The 22,094-nt window shown below is 43.7% G+C and overlaps 1 protein-coding gene and 1 non-coding gene across 2 annotated transcripts; both read left to right on the forward strand.

Annotated features, from left to right (window-relative positions):
- Window positions 1–1,104: 1,104 nt before the first annotated feature.
- Window positions 1,105–16,122, forward strand: EIF4G2 (eukaryotic translation initiation factor 4 gamma 2). The gene is made up of 23 exons (XM_053367648.1): window positions 1,105–1,141; window positions 1,761–1,939; window positions 3,490–3,554; window positions 4,062–4,127; window positions 4,553–4,678; window positions 6,533–6,635; window positions 7,729–7,860; window positions 7,951–8,017; window positions 8,108–8,259; window positions 8,436–8,546; window positions 8,927–9,010; window positions 9,099–9,197; window positions 9,611–9,752; window positions 9,852–10,012; window positions 10,556–10,669; window positions 11,113–11,238; window positions 12,240–12,344; window positions 12,541–12,756; window positions 13,676–13,934; window positions 14,128–14,332; window positions 14,519–14,730; window positions 14,899–15,020; window positions 15,308–16,122. Exons 1-23 carry the CDS (start codon window positions 1,105–1,107, stop codon window positions 15,371–15,373), a joined length of 2,949 nt encoding a protein of 982 aa, XP_053223623.1. The 3' UTR covers window positions 15,374–16,122.
- On the forward strand, window positions 10,709–10,893 carry LOC128403099 (small nucleolar RNA SNORD97). The gene has a single exon (XR_008327866.1). It is a non-coding gene; the product is annotated as a small nucleolar RNA SNORD97 (small nucleolar RNA).
- Window positions 16,123–22,094: the final 5,972 nt, after the last annotated feature.

The raw sequence follows: 22,094 nt of genomic DNA on the forward strand, positions 1-22,094 counted from the left end.
AGCTAGGAGCCACCAGCCATCCTAGACCATCAATGCTCCCTTAAACGAACAGCTTTTGAGATATCATAGACGTATCTTTAGCTACTGAGTTATACAAAACCCTAGAGGAATATCTTATTTCTACTCTTTGCATGGACATTCTAGTGTATTTAACATCCTTACACTCTAGAACCTGAACAAGTTTTCTACAAGACACTCTGCACTGTGTTACAAAATGGAAATCTGTTTCGCAACTGCAATTTACCGGTATGTGTTAGACATTTAGATTCATGTCTTCTTGAGTCACATGAGCAGTGAATTCATCTAATATTGCACAAGTTTTGGATCATTGTGTAACTATGGTTAGGAGAACGTCACCAATAATTTTAATCTATACTGAATATGTATTGTCACTTTATAAAGGATAAGATATTGCAATTTTCTGTCAGGAATACAGTAGTACCTCGGGTTAAGTACTTAATTCGTTCCAGAGGTCTGCTCTTAACCTGAAACTGTTCTTAACCTGAAGCACCACTTTAGCTAATGGGGCCTCCCACTGCCGCAGCCGCCGCAGCCCGACTTCTGTTCCTATCCTGAAGCAAAGTTCTTAACCTGAAGCACTATTTCTGGGTTAGCGGAGTCTGTAACCTGAAGCGCATGTAACCCAAGGTACCACTGTACCTATGTTCATATAGTACAATTCAACATTTATTTATTTTTAAAAATCAAAATGTTGCCTTTAAAACATAGCATACGAAGTTGGGATTTATTCTTTTTTTCCCTTTCAAAATGCTTCCATTTTGTGGGAGATGAGATAGGTAGCAGGCAGTACTACACCCTGTGGCATTTTCAACACCTTGATAGTGAGCCCAATATAGATGCACAGCCTTGCTGAAATTAAATTTTTTTTCTAAGTTCATACATTATTAAGTGCACTTGCAGTAAGAGCCAAAAGCTGGAGCCTTGAGCACTTTTTCTAGAATGCTGTTCATCAGCTCAACCCTATGAAATAAGTTTCGATGACTACAGATACTGGGCACAGAAGGATGTACTAAACAGAGCAAGGATAGCTTTCAGATCTTCAACGCTGGTACACTCACATTGTTCTGAAAATGCCCCCACACCATGTTCACCTATCCTTGTGAATTAGCATCGGACCACGGTAATTTTCAGACACGGGTCATGCACATGACCAATCACTGCTACTTCCTAATGTAGTGCCTTAATCATGCAGTTCTTAGGCATCAGAACAAAGCCATGGGGCGGTTTTGCCAGAAAACCACATCCAGGGAAATCTCCGTAGCACTGGACGCAGGATACAGGCGGGGAGGCTGGGTGGGATACAATGAGAAAACAGCCGGGCTGCTTGCCAGAAACGGGCATAACTGCCTCTCCCTCCCAGTTTCTGTTACTGGAGGAAACGCGGTGATGGGGAAGGGGAAGAAAGGCATCCAGGCTGCCCCAATTGACCCGGTGCGCCATTTGCGCAACCTGCCACCCGAGGTTGTTTTCTACGCTAACTCGAGACTGTGCCCGTCTTTGTGAATGTGGTGCTGCACTGCGGCGCTGCTTCGCGTCAACCAACCGTACCTCGTCCGCCTCCTCAGCTCTGTGCCCGCCCCTTTCTCTCCTTCTGATTGGCCGCCTTAGCAGAGTCTCCCTCGGCGATTGGTAGCCGGCATGCTAAGGAGGGTTTGGCTGCGCGCTGTGTAATAAAGTTAGTGGGGCTGTCTCAGTACGCGCTAGAAGCGGTGGTGAGTTGGTCCGATCTCTATGGAGGTGACGGAGGGAAGCGCTCGGTGGCTGCTGTGGTGACTCGGAGGCCCGTCCTGCCATTTACGCTCTCCCCCCCTCCCTACCCCAGCCCCGATCCCCGGCTCCCTCTCCCCCTCCCTTCTCTCGCCTCTCCCCAGCCCTCGCCGCCGCCGGTCCTGGGGACGCTGACGAGACTCTAGGGAAGGTGAGGGGATCTCTGTTGTCGGTTAAGGTGATGGGTTGCGGGCGGGCGGCGGCGGAGCCCTCTCTGCTGGTACCTAGGAGCGCTCCGGCGCCGGTATTGCGGGTGGGGAAACGAGGAACGCTGCCGGGACCAGGCTGCCGACACGCAAAATGGCCGCTGCCTAAAACGGCCGCCATCTTGTCCTCGCTGCTGCACGTTCGCTCTGAGGCGCAAAATGGCGGCCGCCGCCGGGATCCCGGTCCCCTCAGCCGGCGTCTGGGAAGGCCTTGCCTTTGTCTGAGAGCAGCCGGCGTCGCGCGATGAAGGTGCGACGCCGATGTGCTGCGGTGTCTCTTCCTAACCTATTCATGCGATGCAGAAGGGCAAGAGGGAGAGTAGTACCTCTGGTGGTTCATTTTCGGAGGACACCCCCCCCCCCGTTCTGTGGGACTGGGAGAAACGCCGCCGCCAGCCCCACCCGGCGGCCCCCTTATCTTAATACGTGTCTCCATCTCCTGCTGCCCGGGAAAAGTCCCGTCCCCCGCCCTTTGGGCTCAGTCAGCGCGGCGGCTGGCCGCCGGTCGGGTTATGTCTGGCCGCCGAGAACAAAGAGCGGGCCTAGTCTCCGGATGGGCGCCGAGCCTGCAAACGGGCGGTGCCCTGCGGCCCGCGGGGAGGGAAGGGCCGGGGGTGGGTTGGGGAGGACGGGGGTTGGGGCGGGCTCGTGCCTGTTGGGGGATCGGGTGGGTGGGCCGCTTCCGCAGCCTTTTGTTTGGCAGTAGCCATGCCGTCTGGTCTCGCCTCCCTCGCACGCGGTTTTAAGGCTAGGCCGCCGCCTTGGGAGGACGGGAGACACGTGTGGCGCTGATGTGGCGCTACATGAATGAAGGCTCCGATCTCGGCTTTACTCGGGAGTAAGCCTCCTGGAAGCCAGATGGGGCTATGCAGGGCGGAGAGCCTGATGCTAGGTGTCGTAGCAAAGGAGCTCCGTTTGAGAGTGTCTACAATGGTTTCCATTCTCTGTGGGGGGGGGAGGTTTTATGACCTGTTGTCTCTTAGTTTCTCCTCTCTTAAGTTTAAACCGTTCATATTAAACATATCCTCTGTAGACAGACTTGATGCTTGGTTCTCATAAGGCTACAGTACAGGGTATTAAAAATTAAAATACAATATGTAGTTTTTCTTGTGTGTCACTTATCGAGATTCCTGGATTTTGAAGAGATTTATAATGCAGACTTTGTTTTGAATTAATGTTGTGCGCAAAATATAGGTGGGCAGGCAGTAACATTCTAGGAAATTAATCAGAGTAGATGAGAGATCTAAGTTATTGACAATACAGTATATTGGTTTATACTGCAGTCTTAGACATGTCTGTTCAGAAGTAAGCCCTGTTGAATTCAATGTGACTTACTCCCAGGTAAGTGGAGTTAGGATTGCAGCTTTGGGCTTTAACTCTTAATCGTTTTTGTTTTGCTAGTGAGACTTTGGTAATCAGAAACTTACAATGTAAACTTTGATTGTCTCCTAGGTTTTGTTTTTCCCTATCCTGTCAATTTATTATTCTTTTGAAGATTCTTCATTGTCAAGCCGCCAAAGTGGAGAGTGCGATTGCAGAAGGGGGTGCTTCTCGTTTCAGGTATGTAAAACTAGATTTTATGGTGAAGTAGATGGAAAAGCAAAGCAGCTTAATTGTTAATGCCTTCTGTTATTTAACAACCTTGATCTGCAGTTGGAAGCAAACAGTGCAGTCAAATGTACATGGCAAGTAGTGGTATTACACTAGTTCAACTGAACCGTTCAGGGTCTTATACAAGGGAGTCTGTAGGGCATGGGGAATAGCAGCCAGCTTGTTTGTCAACAGGGTTACTCGTTTCCTCCCCTGTTAATAGTGTAATCAAGATAGGCAAGACCTGTAGCCCACAACTCACATGGATATAACTGTCAGAAAACCATACAAAGGGGCACAAGAAAATAGTACTGTGCCCAAGCCACTGAGCAAGATGTTTCTTCCCCTACACTAGTTCCACTGCTGGAAAACTCCTTGGGTTGGTTGGATTCTGAAATACTAATCTAATACAAGTTGCTTTTGTTGCAAAACAACACATAACTAACTGTCAAACGTTGGGGACTTTGTTTCTAATAGTGCTTCTTCGGGCGGAGGAGGAGGTAGGGGTGCACCTCAGCACTATCCCAAGACTGCCGGCAACAGGTATGTCAGCTTACTATTTTGAATACTACCTTCGCTGTGGCTTCATGAAATGAATGAGAAACTACATTTGGGGATATTGAAGAAAAGTTGAAACATAAGGTTTAGTTTGCAAAGCTGTTAATTTCTCAGTCTGGTTGAGTGGTAAATTGGAAAGAAAACTAATCAGTGTAGCAATCACCAGAAAAACTTAAACCAGGAATTCTTCAAATGATATTTCCGTTCCACATCTGTTGATATGTTACTTGTGAGATCCATGCTGCTGAAGAATGTGGAGTTAAAAAAAAGGAAAAGGGAGTGGTAGAAATGTCATCCAGTCTTGAAAGCTGGTCTTGGTGGATTGTAGTTTTAAGTTGAACTTAAGTGTCCTGAATTAACACGGGAACATATGAGTTCTAACCTTTGATTCTTTTGTTTACAAAATAAAGCGAGTTCCTGGGGAAAACCCCAGGGCAAAACGCTCAGAAATGGATTCCTTCACGAAGCACTAGACGAGATGACGACTCCGCAAATGACAAAGAAAGACACGATGCAATCTTCAGGAAAGTAAGAGGGTAAGTTCTGAGAAAAAGGAACTGTGAGTAGAAGCCTATGGCCAAGAATCGGCTGATAGCTACAAATCAATATGTGAAATGCACTTCCCGATGTGCTGCTTTTTTTTGGCTGTTTGTTTTAAACCATATTTGGTTAGATCACAAGCCTGCAGCAATTACTGGCAGTATTCCCTGTTGGACACTTGGATCAGGCATGCCCAAGTTATGACCCACCAAGGTGAATGCAGCCGATCTTGAGTGACCTCCTAGGATGCTTGATAATAATCTTGACACTCAGTTTCAGGCAGAAAGCAACACCAGAAAGCTTTTACTGAGCTGCTGCTGGTTTAGGGTCAGGTTGGTGGGTAAGGCCCTAGATCTAAAATTGTTGTGCCTTCAGGCATCCTAGCCCACAGTTTTGAAAGCTGCACACTTTGAGGTTGCCCATACTGTGCCAGACTTAATCTTCCAGTTTTGCCCCAGTCCCACATTCTCCTTGGCACTTGCATTTAGTAGTTTCATGTCTCTGCAACCCATGGTTTATTTAGATTATTGCTTCTTCTGCATGACATTTGTGCAGTCATATTACATGGATTCTGTACCTGCGCCGAGACCCATCTAAAAAACTTAAAGCTAGCCTAGAGTTTTGACAGGTACCCCACCTGTCAGACACACAAAGCAAGGGATGTGCCTCCTATCTTAGGCTTTTTTGACTGCTGCAATAGTAGGACCATTCAGAGAACTGCCATCACCTACTTCTGACTACCCATGGTGGGATTCACCTAACCAGGCCCGTCAGTGAAGGCCTTTTGCAAATACTTGTGCTTTTGCAATGGGCTTTTCTCATTTGTCTGCATGCCCCCTGGGCTCCGAAAATTGAGACATGGGTTGGAACAAACTCTAGAACAGTGCACAGGAGGGAGAGGGGGATTGTGAGCGTGTGGCATTGAATTCCAGCCCCTATCTTTTGATCTAATTCTTTTCCTCCTGCCCTTAGCATATTTCCTGGCTTTAAATGTTGTGAAGGTTTGCCCAAGTCGTCACTTGCTTGTTTCAAGCTATATTCATCTGTCCTTACTATAGTTTTGGTTTTGTTATCTGCTATACTCCCTTGCTTCAGTATCTTTGTAACTTCGTTTTCTTATATCCTTCGCTGTCCTCAGCCTGTCCTACCGTGGGGTATTAAACCAGCAATACTCATGTTCCTTCACAGAAGTTGAACTGTAATCTACTTAGTTTTTGAGTAGCTCTATATTTGGTGCCACCACACCGCCTCAGCGAGTTGATGATGGAAGCTTTATTTATGCGAGCTCAGTACAAAATAGATAGAATACACAATATGTTTGCAACTTTTCCTGCAAAAATTGCATTGGAGCACAAACTGTTAGGAAAAGCTAGTACTGGCTATGGATTCCTAAACATTTTTTAAAGCCACCTATAATAGACAGAAGGGACGCGGGTGGCGCCGTGGGTTAAACCACAGAGCCTAGGACTTGCCGATCAAAAGGTCGGTGGTTCAAATCCCCGCGACAGGGTGAGCTCCCGTTGTTCGGTCCCAGCTCCTGCCAACCTAGCAGTTTGAAAGCATGTCAAAGTGCAAGTAGATAAATAGGTACCGCTTCAGCGGGAAGGTAAACGCCGTTTCCGTGCGCTGCTCTGGTTCGCCAAAAACGGCTTAGTCATGCTGGCCACATGACCCGGAAGCTGTACGCCGGCTCCCTTGGCCAATAAAGCGAGATGAGCGCTGCAACCCCAGAGTCGGTCACGACTGGACCTAATGGTCAGGGGTCCCTTTACCTTTATAATAGACAAAGCTATAAAAAAAGGGATTCTGCAGAGATGCTTATACAGTTTCCTTGTTTTGTTTCCTTTCAGCATATTAAATAAGCTTACTCCTGAAAAGTTTGACAAGCTATGCCTTGAGCTCCTCAATGTGGGTGTAGAGTCTAAGCTCATCCTAAAGGGGATCATACTGCTGGTAAGTGAATATACACTTATTAGAAAAGTTATGATTAAAAAAAGTAATTGTTCTACTGTATAATGCAGGTGTAACGTGGGGGGAAACAAGCTTGAAAGTTACACATCTGGAACAGCTTTAGCACTGTTCCTCGCTTGATCCAGATTGGATAGAGTCCCTTATCTAATGTCCATTAAAGGGGATAGCAGGAGGACTCAAAACATCACAGTCCTTTTCATCCAATCCAATTATGCTTCTGTTGTGAAATAAAGTTGTTCTAAAGAGGAACTACACCCCAAATTAAATTTCTACAAACAGCAACTTTGGATCTGGTCAGTGGTTGTCTGAGCAACCACTGTGTTTATCTGTGCTTGCAACCTTTCTTCACTTAGCAAGTAGTGTTGCATTTTCATGAGCTGATACAATGATCCTTGTGAACACTCATAGAAGAGACTTAAGTAAACCAGATTAGTTTGTAATTTGACTTGCATAAACAGAAAATGGTTATAACCCTTTTATAACTATTTGAGATGAAATACTATTGTAAACAATTTTAGTTCTTGGGAACAAAAATTTTCAGGTTTTTATCATTGCATTATCTTACATCTTGAGGAACAATTCTTGCACTGTATTGGAGCAATGAGTGTAGCTCCACAGCAATATCCCAACCTCTGCATCCAGTTCTATGACAACATTGGATGGAGGGGGAGGCAAGAGTATGGTTATCTGGTATCCCACAACTGTCCTCGCCAGTTGAGAAACAACAAAATAATTTGCCTAGTATGGGGCACTGCTAAGGCAGTCTGGCAACCAGTCAAATAAAAGCCAGCTCTTTGCTTCTCTTACTCATTGTGGGATCCCAGAGTTAGGGTGTCTATGTGTGTGTGCTACAGTTACATCAAAGTAAGCCTTGTGTCTCGGAATTTAGTGAATAGCCAATATGCTTGCATTGCACTGATTGCTAACATTGGAAGGGGGTAGGGAAAGGGTGGTGTTGAACCTGCAGCTGTGCACTTGGCATATCATGCACAAATGAAGCAACATAGGATCTGCTGCTGAAGAGTTATTTATACTCTGGTTCTTCCAAATAATTCGGGAAAGCCTTTTTCTCTAGATCGTAGACAAAGCCCTTGAAGAGCCAAAATATAGCTCGCTATATGCTCAACTATGTCTGCGACTGGCAGAAGATGCACCCAACTTTGATGGCCCATCAGCAGAGTGTCATCCAGGACAGAAGCAAAGCACAGTGAGTACAAACGTCTGTCAGACTAATGCCAATGTGAGAATTAGTTTTGTATAACTACAAGGTGTTAAATTATTGCCTTTTTATTTCTAGACATTCAGACGCCTCTTAATTTCTAAACTTCAGGATGAATTTGAAAACCGCACCAGAAATGTTGATAGTAAGACTTCAAAATAATTTTAATGTAATTCCTGTTTTGCTTTATATGTTATACAAACAGAACAACATCTCTTATCTCTCTTTTTTAAAGTCTATGATAAGCATGATGCCCCCCTCCTCCCCGAGGAGGAGGAACAGAGAGCCATTGCTAAGATCAAGATGCTGGGAAACATCAAATTCATTGGAGAACTTGGCAAGCTTGATCTTATTCATGAATCTATCCTTCATAAGTGCATCAAAACAGTAAGTGGTGCTTTTTCTTCATTTGGGCAGAAAATTATAATTATATGTGGAAGAATAACTGGCAGCGTATTACATTGATATTTAGTTTAGTGAGATTTTATGTGAACTGTACTGAAATGGTAACAAAAAACGAGTTAGTAGGTCCAATTTTATTTTTTTTGCTTTAAAAAATTCAGCTTTTGGAAAAGAAGAAGAGAGTCCAACTCAAGGATATGGGAGAGGATTTGGAGTGCCTCTGTCAGATAATGAGGACAGTAGGACCTAGACTAGACCATGCAAAAGCCAAGGTAAGCATTGCCTAAATTGCATAGGTTTGTTGCTGTCTTGTAGTTTTTATGTTTTTGCTCTTAGGAAACAGTATAATGGTTTTGTGTGCTGTATTTACGGCAGCTTACTATTTTATACAGAAGTATTTCTATGTCAGTCTGGAGTAGACATTGATGAACTTGCACTGTAAAACGTTCAGTAGTAAATAACTGCTTTACAGCAGGACTGTTAACTAGGAAAAATTGAAGGCCAGAACCAAGACATTTCCTCTGGTCTTATTTAGACTTGTACGTAGAAAGTTCTGGTTCTAATCTCTGTATCAATTTTAAAGAGGCTTGCTTCTGATGATGTGTGTTGTAAGCCCTTCACTTGAATGCACATTGCAAATTTCTCTCAACAGTCCTTAATGGATCAGTACTTTGCCCGTATGCGCTCCTTGATGATGAGTAAGGAATTGCCGGCAAGGATTCGTTTCCTGCTGCAGGTAAGAGCATAAAATTGTTTATTTTGGCAGGTTATGTATTTTTGGCATATGTCCTTGAACTTAATATTCTGTTTCTTTATTATTTAAGGATACTGTGGAGTTGAGAGAACACCGTTGGGTTCCTCGCAAAGCTTTTCTTGACAATGGACCAAAGACTATCAATCAAATCCGTCAAGATGCAGTGAAAGTACGTATTTATCTAGGCAAGTGCTGTACTTAGGTATGTGGCTCAACAGACATGCTGCTGTCTGGTTGAGGAACCCTGCTGAATAGGATGAGCTGTGGTATTGGGAACGGGACGGTGGGGGGTGTTACCTGAAAATCAGATGAAAACTGATTCCATGGGCAGAGCTCACGGTCTAGTTGTCCCCACTCAGCTGCTAGGAATCAGCTGTGCAGTGTCACCCCATTCAGCTGGGGTTATTTGACCTTTGGGGCGGTGGGTTACCGGCCGCAGTGAGGAGAGGCAGGGAAGTTTGCTTCGATGAGCCTTTATTACATGTGCTTGTATCTGGATCTATCCCAGTGGGTATCTACTTATCATAGACTTGGGATCTCCTGTTTTAACTTAATTACATAATTTAACATTTTGTTTTTAAGGATCTGGGAGTTTTTATTCCTCCTCCTATGTCTCAAGGGATGAGAAGTGACTTCTTTCTGGAGGGACCGTTCATGCCACCCAGGATGAAACTTGACAGGGATCCACTTGGAGGGCTTGCTGATATGTTTGGACAAATGCCTGGTAATTCCTTCAACTTTAGGAAGTAATAATATCTTTTCAATGCACTTTATGTAGCTATGTTAAGATACTGTAGTCTGATTGTTTGTTTTTATTAAACAGGTAGCGGAATTGGTACTGGTCCAGGAGTTATTCAAGATAGATTTTCACCCACCATGGGGCGACATCGGTCAAATCAACTTTTCAATGGCCATGGGGGACACCTCATGGCCCCTGCTCAATCCCAGTTTGGAGAACTAGGCAAATCCTTTTTGAAAAATCCAGTAAGTGATGTTAGTGAAAGCAATACTACGCATCTGATTCTTGCAAATTCCTATAAGAAGGATAAATAATTTAATACGTTGCTTAATGTTAAATAAGCTTCACAGAAGGCTCTTAACAATTAATTCTTTCCTACTCAAGTAGTAGGTTCCAAGGCTTTCTGTTCCACAATTGATAAAACTAAAATTCTGCCGTCATTTGTCTGAAGTAACTATTGTATCTTATGAATGAGCATTAGTGGTTGTAAAGATTGAGCTGTGAACCAAAAAGTTTCCAGGTCGTGTTTCACCTCTGCCATGCTTGAACAAGCCATTGCATCACACATACTCACTCTATCAAAATGATCTCCAAAGTAGCTTAACATACATTACTTCCTTGCTTTGAAATGAATTGTTATTATCTCTTGATAGCGAAGATAATACTGACCTTAACAGTATTGTTGTAAAGAATGCACGTGAAGTACTTTAGACACTTAACACTATATAATAAGAGCAAGTACTGGGATGTGGTGGTCTTCATCTCCCTTTCACTCTCCTTGAAAACAGGGGCAAAGCCAACTATACCATAATCAGAATCAGGGACTTCTATCCCAACAACAAGGGTCGTCCAAGGATATGCCGCCACGGTTTTCTAAGAAAGGACAGCTTAATGCAGATGAGGTATACACTTAAGTCTGAACAGACTTGGTCCTAAATGAAATGCCCGATGATTATAAAAAGACGCGTTATTATGAGGACCAATGCTGGAACTCCCTCCCTACCTTCTGCCTCTTAACTTTTTTCTCTTTTCTCTCTTTCCGCCTGCCCCTTTTCCTCTTCTTCCTTCTCCCCTCCCCCGGGAGTCTCCAGTGTCCTATGAACAAGATTATGAGATATGAGGGCAATATGTTCATAAAGAAAGAGCAGTTGAAGTACACTGAAAGTTTCAGATAATGGTTGGGGGGATTAAGGGCCATGGTAAAATGGCATCTCCCTCAAAACTAGTTCCCTACTTAGTCATGCTGTTGCTGAGGCTTATTAAATGCTTGTGGATAATGTGCAACTCTCGCTACACTAGTAGAACTCTTGGTACAGAATTCTTAACCTCTTCTCTCTCTCCACAGATTAGCCTGAGGCCTGCTCAATCTTTCCTAATAAACAAAAACCAAGTGCCAAAGCTTCAGCCCCAGATAACTATGATTCCTCCCAGTGCACAGCCACCACGTACTCAGACACCACCTTTGGGACAGGTAAAGTTACCCATGGATGACAGCTGTGGCTAATGTTGTGGCTGGGTGGAAAGTTAGAGAATTATGACCACTGGCCTGGAGCATGTGGAATGCTGTCTCCAGGAAGGCTTGCATGGCGCCTTCGTTACATATCTTTAGGCACCAAGCAAAAACATTCCTGTTCATGCAGGCATTTGACAAACAATCTATGGCCTTTTAAGCTATGGCAGGGGGAGTATCGCTTTTCTTAACTATTGTGTGTGCTGTTTAATATAACCCACCCTGTGATTCTCAGATGAAGGTATAGAAATTTTAATAGTAACCTGGCAGCCCACTACCTTTAATGTGGCTGTGGGGATTGAAAACACAGTATCCTGAATAAGACTCTCCATAAGAGAGTTGCAGCTTATGTCTTCAGCAAGTCTTTCCTTATATTTAAATGTTCAGAAGACCAAAAGCTTTTACAGCAGGGCCCTTTTCTCCCCATGCTTGCTTGTTTGGGAGTATGTTGAAGCAAACTTGGAGACCCTAGATGATGGAACTCGCTTTGCCACAGAGGTGTGCATGGTTTCCATGCTGTAAATTTCCAAGCATGTTCTAAAAACTTGAGCTGCTTCCCCCCCCCCCTCTACCATGGGAAGCTAGTTTAGTTTGTTGTTTGCAGCTGGCCAACCCCTTAGATAATAGTTACGCTTCTGTGTTGGAATGTTTTCATACTGTTTTGCACCACCTTGGGTGCACCCTGCCCACCAAAGGTGACTTTTAAATTATTTTTTTGAATAGAAAATGTGTGTGATTAGGCCTAATGGAAAAGTGGTGGCTTTCATTGTGGAATTTTGGTCCTTTGTTGTGGATACTCCAGGAAGTTTGGGCACAACACCCTCCTAGTGGGTCCATGTACGTTTTGAGAGTTGCATGGCCAAATAATTCAGAGTTTGAATCCAGCAACTTAAATTGTTTTTGAGTAAATAAACACTTTGTCACTTGTTTAATTTTCTAATGAGGGCTTTTTACTTTTCAAGCCACCTCAGCTTGGTCTCAAGACAAATCCACCACTTATCCAGGAGAAACCTGCAAAGACAACTAAAAAGCCACCACCTTCTAAGGAGGAGTTGCTCAAAATGACAGTAAGTTTCACTAAGTATTCTTGTGCAGGCAGCTTCCAGCTTCCTATGGCTGTTACAGGAGTGGGCTTTTTGTTCCGTTTTATGGTCTAGCAGGTTTATTTGTGTTTTTAACTGTGTTATAAATCGCTTTGAGACCTTTGGGTAACAAGTATAATAAATAATGCTATCATTAAGATCAAGCATTTTTCTCTTTCAGGAAACTGTTGTAACTGAATACCTGAACAATGGAAATGCCAACGATGCGGTCAATGGTGTGAGAGAAATGAGGGCGCCAAAACACTTTATCCCTGAGATGCTAAGCAAAGTAATACTTCAATCATTGGATCGATCAGATGAAGATAAAGAAAAAGCAAGTGCTCTGATCAATTTACTTAAGCAGGAAGGGATAGCCACTAGTGACAACTTCATGCAGGTACTGTCTTTGTAATAATTTTGTGCTCTTTTTTTTGTTGCCTCGTTATATATATTGTGACACTGTTTTTTAATCATTTGATTAAGCAGCTTTCCCCCATTCATATAGGTGATACGTGTCTTAAAACTGGAGTGGGACCTCTTATTTCAGTGAAGGGGGATCCATGGATTGGTTGTTCTGTGCACTGCTCACTACTGGGCAGGCTGATGCAGATTATACCACCTCCCACTTCATAGTGGGATGGACAGCCCATCTCCTTGAGTACTTCCAGCCCAGATCTGCTGCTCTGTGCTCTCAAGGGTATTCTGTTGTGGACTGCATAATGGGCAGAGCCATAAACAAAAGTCCTTCCAGTTCCAAGAGCAAAGTGATGTAAAAAGATTGGGAGAACACTTTAAATCAGGAACGACACTTTAACCTCAGGTCCCAGGGGAAAGTGCAGCCCTGTAGGCCTCTGCCTGGCTTTGGGGCTCTTCTCCAGAAACACCATCTTCCCAGGATGCACCTCTCACTGGCCCTATTCTATACTTGGATGAATTGTGTCCTTAATTTACGATAATAGTTCTAGATTGGCTCGATTGAGGTGTGCAGAAACCTGCGTTTTCTGTAGCTATACAAAAATCACATCCGTAGCCCTGCCCACTTTTTTTTCTTTGGGCAAAATGGCATTTGGCTCCCAATGTGAATAAAGGTCCCCACCCCTGCTTTGAATGGCTTGGAAACTAATAGGAAGGAAGGAACTCGGGGGTAGAAGCATGTGGCACCTTGAAGAGATAACAACAGGCTCCAATTGCCCACTTGAATATTGGAGATCTTTAGACTTGTTCTTTGTTTTACATTGTTTGGCTGTCCTAATGTGTGGACATGTAATAAAAATATAATGACTACAAACAAATTTATCCTTTTTTTTTTCTTTCAGGCATTCCTAAATGTATTGGACCAGTGTCCTAAACTGGAGGTAGACATCCCTCTGGTAAAATCCTATCTAGCACAGTTTGCAGCCCGTGCCATAATCTCCGAACTAGTGAGCATCTCAGAACTAGCTCAACCATTGGAAAGTGGCACCCATTTCCCCCTCTTCTTGCTTTGCCTTCAGCAGTTAGCTAAGCTACAGGACCGTGAATGGCTAACAGAACTCTTCCAACAGAGCAAAGTCAATATGCAGAAGATGCTGCCTGGTAAGGGAACAAAATATTGGTGTTTCATTTATTTTTCTAAGGCTGTAACTGGGCCTAATACATAAAAAGTTAGGAAATAACACATTAAAGACTTGACTCTTCAAATTGTGAACAAAAGTAGGGATGGCCAAAACATTGGGTTAGGTGACAAGCCTGAATGTTAATTTGAAAAAAAATATATTATTTGTTACAGAGATCGACCAGAATAAGGATCGTATGCTGGAGATCTTGGAAGGGAAAGGACTTAGCTTCTTGTTTCCACTACTAAAACTGGAAAAGGAGCTCTTAAAGCAAATAAAGTTGGATCCATCCCCTCAAGCGATCTATAAATGGATTAAAGACAACATTTCACCGAAACTTCATGTAGATAAGGGATTTGTTAATATTTTGATGACCAGGTAAGATGCACGTCTTAAAGCAATTCTGTTGAGTACCATGAATGTCCTTGCTTTTAGTAGCTGTGCTTTATAAAACGTGGGGTTAATATTGGGGTTCACAAATCTCTTAAACCAATAGTGCATGCCTTCTTGCAGGGACAGTGGTTGTCTATAAACAGTTGAGTCAAACGTATGCTATTGTTTCAGTTTCTTGCAGTATATTTCTAGTGAAGTAAACCCACCTAATGATGAACCAGATTCTTCATCTGCTCCTTCTAAAGAGCAGTTGGAGCAAGAAAAACAGCTGCTTCTTTCCTTTAAGCCGGTAATGCAGAAGTTCCTTCATGACCATGTTGATCTACAAGTGAGTGCCCTGTATGCGCTCCAAGTGCACTGCTACAACAACAATTTTCCAAAAGGTACGGATTCAATCTTCTGTTTCTCCATGCAGGAGAAAGCACTTGAGCCTCATCTTGTTAAGTGAGGGTTTGGGGAGAATTCTAGCAAATGTGTGCACTGCAATCTGCACTATTGGTGTTTTTTTTTTAAAAAAAACAAAAAAATAATTGTGCTTGATTTGTTTTTAGGCATGTTATTGCGCTTCTTTGTTCATTTCTATGATATGGAAATCATTGAAGAAGAAGCTTTTCTGGCATGGAAAGAAGACATTACTCAAGAGTTTCCAGGGAAGGGCAAAGCTTTGTTCCAGGTAAACCATCTCTTTGTAATCTCTTTAATTTGGTGCTACAGCAAGTTTTATAGTTGGAATTTATTTGAAGTATTTGAACCCTGTAAAGTTGGCAAACGAGGGCATTGGAATCTGCCTTGCCAACAAATTCAAAATTTTGATTTATATAAAGCTAAAAGGGTAAAAAGATTAAATTTACTTTTTCTTAGTATGTGGTGATTTAATAATGTGCAGGGCCCAGTCTCCATGAATATGTGATAAACCATTTGTCATTCTTGACTGTTAATATTATAACGGCCTAATTACAGGTAAACCAGTGGCTGACCTGGCTGGAAACTGCTGAGGAAGAAGAATCTGAGGAAGAAGCTGACTAAACCAGCCAAAGCCTTAAATTGTGCAAACATACTGTTGCTATGATGTAACTGCATTTGACCTAACCACTGCGAAAACTCATTCCGCTGTAATGTTTTCACAATATTTAAAGCAGCAGTAGGTCAATAGGACTTGCTTCTGCATAAGGGTTTTTGTAGTACGTCTTAATCATAGTCTACCATAAAAATATTTTAGAGTATATTTAATGTTTAGATAACAGTGTATTAGCAGCATGCAATAATTACATCATAAGTTCAGAAGCAGTCTGTGTAAGGATCTTCTTTGATGCCAGTTACCATAGGCTGTTCGTTAGAAATCTGAATAGCAACACTGAATACTGTAGAAATGCACTTTGCTCAGTGTAATACTTGAGTTGTTGCAATATTTGATTATCCATTTGGTTGTTACAGAGAATCCTTAACTGTAATCGATGGTGGTTGCCGTAATAGTATATTGCCTGTATTTCTACCTCTAGTAATGGGCTTTATGTGCTAGATTTTAATATCTTTGAGCCTGGGCAAGTGCACAAGTCTTTTTAAAAAGAAACATGGTTTACTTGCACAAAATTGATCATTTTGAAGAGGTGGATAAATGCCCTTGGAAGTGGTCTTTGTGGGTGTGAAATAAAATGGTGAGAAACTGAATTGGTCCCTATTATAGTATTGAAATTAAGTCTACTTAATTTATCAAGACATGTTCATGCCCTGATTTTATATACTTGTATCTATCAATAAACATTGTGATACTTGAATATCTGCTGAAATGGCTGCTCTTTAAAATTTGTTTGCCGAAGAAAATAGATATTGAAGCTGGAATTACTTGACAGGCTTTCTGAGTGGTCCCCATTCTTTGTGTAATCTGAATGAAGACAAACATGCTTGGGAGGGGGGGTGCACTAGCATGCCATAATGCATGCTTTAGAATAATCTATAGGGCTGGAGTGCAAGTGGCATGTATTAAGCTCTTGATGAGTCTAGCAGCTTCTAGAACATTGGTCAAAAATTAGTTTGAGGGACCGGCAGGATTTAAGCATGCAGGTACATCTTTAGAATTCCCCGATCATTGCCTCGTGATACCACAGGTTGTAGCAACAGCCACTACCTTAAATGGCTTACTTTTAAAAAGCATTTGCTTTATCCTGCATGTAACTCCCAATATATTAGCTTCTGGAGGACAAATGTGAAAATAATCATGGCGCTGCTCAAAGCTATCTGGTTAACTTGGTGGAAACAACTGTGGAAGACAAAAAAATTGTCTGATCCAGCAACAGCTTCTTATTTCACAAAAATAAAAAGCAACTGCAAATAATCACCAGGAGTCTAAAACATGCTAATACTGTGTAGCAAACTAAATTGTGCCTGCATAGTTTTCCTAAATGTAGTCAAAGGTTTGCTTTTTCATTCTTTTAAAGCAAGAGACATTTTTATGTCCTGTTATGGCCAATGGATGCTCTTGTTCAACTGTCTAAACCCTAGGCAGGCAGAAGACCCTCTGAGGTGGACCTCGGTGTCTGGGCTGAAGATGGGGATGTAGATGCTCCTTCAGGTATACTGGGCTGAGGCCATTTAGGGCTTTAAAGGTCAGCACCAATGCTTTGAGTTGCGCTCGGAAACTTACTGGGAGCCAGTGAAGGTCATTTAGGACCAGTGTTATATGGTCCCAGCAGCCACTCGTAGTCACCAGTCTAGCTGTCACATTTTGGATTAGTTGTAGTTTTGGAGTCACCTTCAAAGGAGCATATTGCAGTAGTCCCAAGTTGAAGATAACCAGAGCATGAGCCACTCCGGGAAAATGGTGCGCCAGCAGGTAGGTTTCTGCTTGCGCACCAGATGGAGCTGATAGACAGCTGCCCTGGACCCAGAAGTGACCTGTGCCACCATGGACAGGTGTGAGTCCAAAATGACTCCCAGGCTGCACACCTGGTCCTTCAGGGGCACAGTTATCCCATTCAATGCTAGTGGGATAAACACAACTTTGCTACTGATTGCTCCGGGCAAAAGTCTCCACTTGTGTTTCTAATAAATGTGTATCCACAATCCTCTTAAATCCCCTATAGAGCAGCAGAAGCTGGCCAGTATATTAGCAATGCACTGCTTCAGTATATATCTGTAACAACCATTAGCTATGTGTTTATTTCTGTTCACGCAAGCTTCTGGTGGGCATGGAATTTCCTACTAGAGCCCAGCAGGTCAATTTGCTTTTGTAGGAGAAAGCTACCTTCCACCTTGCAGACCAAAGTGGAAACAGCTGGCAACCTCGCAAAATCTGATGGGGATCTATAACACACAACTAGGGCTATTCTGCATTACCCATAGATCTGTACATTTGCAATCAGCTGTCTGCAAAAATAAAAACTAGAATGACATAAAAGTGTGCAGATCCGCACCCAGGACACCCTCTTGCTCCATTTTCATGGCAACGGAAGCTGTAAGAACCTATCACCCACCAACATACGGTAACCTTTGTGGAATGGTGCCCAGTACCTGGGATGGAAGCAATTCCCTTTAAAAGCCTCTGAACAGAAATTTAGGGTTGATTCTGTTTTCAGCAGAGGTTCCTAGAGGGCACTGGGCACCTTTGGAGTAGGGCAGAGCAGTACCTCTGCAGGGAGCGTAAGATTCTATACCCACAAACTTACTCGGTACTTTCCTACCCAATGCTGCAGGGTGCTGCTTGGAAAAGGTATTCACAGGCACCCAAGAATTGGTTTTTAAAAACTCAGGATGAGAAAATTGCCTTTAAAGCTTTGATCATTGTCAGTCTCAGATCAATATTGACGCATAGCTTGCAGCAGAATTTCATCTTCATAGTCTTTGCTGGAAAACCTCTCTAGCAAAGATAAGTTCTACCAAATGGCAGCAGCACTGATGTTTCATCAGCAAGCTCAGGATACTCAGTGGTAATATAAAGCCAAAATTCAGTTGACAGCACTTCCAAAATTTAATTATCTCTGAGGGTCCTAATGCACAACAATTCAATGCAGTTGTTTTTTTTACAGAAAAAGAAACCTTGTGAAAATAATTGCAAATGGGTTTCACACACATACAGTGGTACCTCGCAAGACGAAATTAATTCGTTCCGCGAGTTTTTTCTTCTTGCGAGTTTTTTGTCTTGCGAAGCACGGTTTCCCATAGGAATGCATTGAAAATCAATTAATGCGTTCCCATGGAAACCGCTTGCCGGGCTGGCGGTGTGGAGAAGGGCTTTTCTCCCCACCGCAAGCCTTCAGGACAGGTCCGGGAACAGAGGGGAAGGCGCGCTGTGCTTCTCCTCTGTTCCCGGAGCTTGTGGGGCTTGCGGTGAAGAGAAGGGCTTTCCTCCCCACCGCCAACATTCAGAACAGCATTCTGAACGTTGGCGGTGGGAAGGAAAACCCTCCTCCCACCGCAAGTCTTCAGGACAGGTCCGGGAACAGAGGGGAAGGCGTGCAGCGCTTCTCCTCTGTTCCCGGGGCTTGCGGTGGGAGGAGGGTTTTTCCTCCCCACCGCCAACATTAAGAACAGCATTCTGAATGTTGGCGGTGGGAAGGAAAACCCTCCTCCCACCGCAAGTCTTCAGGACAGGTCCGGGAACAGAGGGGAAGGCGCGTTGCGCTTCTCTGTCCCCGGACCTGTTCTGAAGGCTGGCGGTCCACCGCCAGCCTTCAGAACAGCCATCCGAAGGCTGGCGCGGGGAGAAGGGCTCTCCACCCCACCGCCAGCCTTCGGAGGAGCCTTCCGAAGGCTGGCGGCTGGAGGAGGTCTCTCCGCCCCACCGCCAGCCTTCGGAGCAGCCTTCCGAAGGCTGGCGGCGGGAGGAGGTCTCTCCGCCCCACCGCCAGCCTTCGGAGCAGCCTTCCGAAGGCTGGCGGCGGGAGGAGGTCTCTCCGCCCCACCGCCAGCCTTCGGAGGAGCCTTCTGAAGCCTGGCGGGGGGAGGAGGTCTCTCCGCCCCACCGCCAGCCTTCGGAGGAGGTCCGAGGACAGTGAGGAAGACGCGCTGCGCTTCCCCGCTGTCCCCGGAGATTTCCCTATGGGCTTTCGTCTGGCGAAGCACCTCGAAAAACGGAAAACTCTTCTTGCGAGTTTTCCGTCTTGCGAGGCATTCGTCTTGCGAGGTACCACTGTACCAACTTCTATTTATTCAGCAGAAAAGTGGACAAATTTTACATGTAGTGAATCTATGTGGCTCATGATGGTTTGTTTAATGTTACTTTTAATCTCATCTGCTTTATCTTCAAGTGAAACAAATTTCGTCAAGCATGGAAACTTACCCATTGTGACCTGCCAAACTCAAACTCTATTTTTCCCATGAAAGCTTAGACTTTGCCTACATGTGTAAATATGTTTTTATCTCTATCTTGTACGTTTAAATTCAACTTATTCTGATTACCAAACATGCCAGTGAGGTATGCTATCCATCTGAATTGGCCAAATTATTTGCAAGTCCAGACCTTTTGTTTGAAAGAAATCCATTTACCTCTTGTCTTAACTCAGGCTCCCTGTAGCATATAACCCATTAAACACCAACAAACATCTCTGTGACGTAATAGGTGTAGATATTCTTAACTCATCTCCTAGCGTAAGATTTCTAACGTGTTGAATGACCTGGCTTTGATAAAGGCAACAATTTTCACCGAATTGCTAGTACTTCATGAAGCATTAACCTAGCTCTTTTGCTGCCAATGAATGGTTCATGTTGTAGGAAGCAGTGATAAGCTACATTTTTAACTCGCTGTACTGAGCAATTGTTTATATTGCCACTGCTTAAGAGTACTGAAAAGTACTTGGAGCCATGCATCTGTGACTACCTTTTATTGTGTGCACTTTGCTCCAGACATAGTGTTTGTGCATAGGTTGTCTTTCCTGCTTGAGAACCACTACTTAGCTTCAAATCAAATTGGCACCTTTTTGTGTTACTGCTTCCCATAGCCACCTTTCTTAATAGGTATGTGAAGCCTTCATGTTCATTTCCTCCAGAGGAGGTTGCTGCCCTATCTTAACTAATTCAGGTACTTTTCATGTAACTGAAGAGATAATAGCTTCAGCATTTCTGTAGCATTTCTACTCTACTGTGAAAACTCAAGCACTGACCTGACATTTGAAGGCTAAAGTTTTTTTAATGCTCTTTAAAAAACAATATCCCTAGGGGATATGTTAAATCTAACCGTTTAACTCCCTGATTTCCATCAGAGCCATTGTACAGAGATCCAGTTACAGATAGGTAGCCGTGTTGGTCTGCCATAGTAAAAAAAAAAAAAATTTTCTTTCCAGTAGCACCTTAAAGACCAACTAAGTTAGTTCTTGGTATGAGCTTTCGTGTGCATGCACACGAAAGCTCATACCAAGAACTAACTTAGTTGGTCTTTAAGGTGCTACTGGAAAGAAAAAAAATTTATTGTACAGAGAAAGGTGGTTTAATTCTTCCTACCCCCTACAAACCTAATTGGGGCAGGGCAGGAAATCCTCCTGTAATAATTACCAAAAGGAAAAAAGCTCCCCTGGGAGCCAATTGGAGCTTCCATCTCAATTACCAACTGGAGTTGGGTGGTGCTCTCTGTCAAGGATTTGTCCAAGAGACAAACGTTGCACATGGATGAGTGGCTGGCAACTTACACTGTGCCGTCTTTCAGGTCAGGATATTCCCCATCTTGCCTGCTGACAAATGCAGACTGCTACATGGGATGTTTGTTTATATTTATTAACTTCCAATATGCAGAGGCCACATTTCCCCATGGGTGGCAGCTTACGGAACTAGCAAAGCAGCTTACGGAACTATCAATAAAACATTGCTATAAAATAACACAGAGTTTGAAGCAAAACGAAAAACAGTAACAGGTAAAGAGCACAAGTTCCATAAACAGGCATAATGCAACCTACTTAAAATGACTGCTAGAATAAAAAGGTAAAGGGACCCCTGACGATTAGGTCCAGTCGTGACCAACTCGGGTTGCGGCGCTCATCTCACTTTATTGGCCGATGGAGCCGGCGTACAGCTTCTGGGTCATGTGGCCAGCATGACTAAGCCGCTTCTGGCGAACCAGAGCAGCACACGGAAACACCGTTTATCTTCCCGCTGGAGCGGTACCTATTTATCTACTTGCACTTTGACGTGCTTTCAACGGGAGCTCACCCCGTCGCAGGGATTTGAACCGCCGACCTTCTGATCGGCAAGTCCTAGGCTCTTTGGTTTAACCCACAGCGCCACCCGCGTCGCTTAGCCTGCTAGAATAGGAAGGTATTTATCCAGTGCCTGCAATTCAACAGGGAGGGGCCCCATCAGATCTCACCTGGAAGGGAGTAGAAAAAAAGGATCCCTTTTCCACACAATAGTATCTAGCTTTAGCTAGCCTTGTGCTGGGACTTGGCAACAATTGTGTTGGGCTCCCCCATCCCCTTTGGGCCAAGTCACAGTGCTGTCAGGTAACTTGTTTTTCTTTGCTATCTGAAATCAAACCATATTGGCAAAGGCACAGTGCTTTGCAAGCACTCATGATCAGATGGCCCATTTGCTTACTTTTAATAATGGACAGATTAGTTCTATGGACTGGCCCTTATTTCTCAACAGATAGATGTGTATAAGTGGGCCATTATGGGACATGCATACTGCTGCACCAATCCAAAGCCACAAACTATGATAGACACCTGCTGTTGGATGCACTTTGTTCATGTTTCACAGGTAAATATGCAGACAACTGTTTGGGGTTGAAGAACCATCAACCTTGCTGAATTGAAAAGATCTTGCA

This window comes from Podarcis raffonei, chromosome 1 (genome assembly GCF_027172205.1).
Source record: "Podarcis raffonei isolate rPodRaf1 chromosome 1, rPodRaf1.pri, whole genome shotgun sequence".
NCBI lineage: Eukaryota > Metazoa > Chordata > Lepidosauria > Squamata > Lacertidae > Podarcis > Podarcis raffonei.

What these genes read in the sequence shown, in the direction of transcription:
- EIF4G2 (XM_053367648.1), top strand. Translation starts at nt 1,105, where the DNA reads ATGTTCACCTATCCTTGTGAATTAGCATCGGACCACG. An exon ending in GGATTCGTTTCCTGCTGCAG is followed by an intron (nt 9,011 to 9,098) that starts GTAAGAGCATAA and finishes TTATTATTTAAG; the next exon opens with GATACTGTGGAGTTGAGAGA. An exon ending in GACAGCTTAATGCAGATGAG is followed by an intron (nt 10,670 to 11,112) that starts GTATACACTTAA and finishes CTCTCTCCACAG; the next exon opens with ATTAGCCTGAGGCCTGCTCA.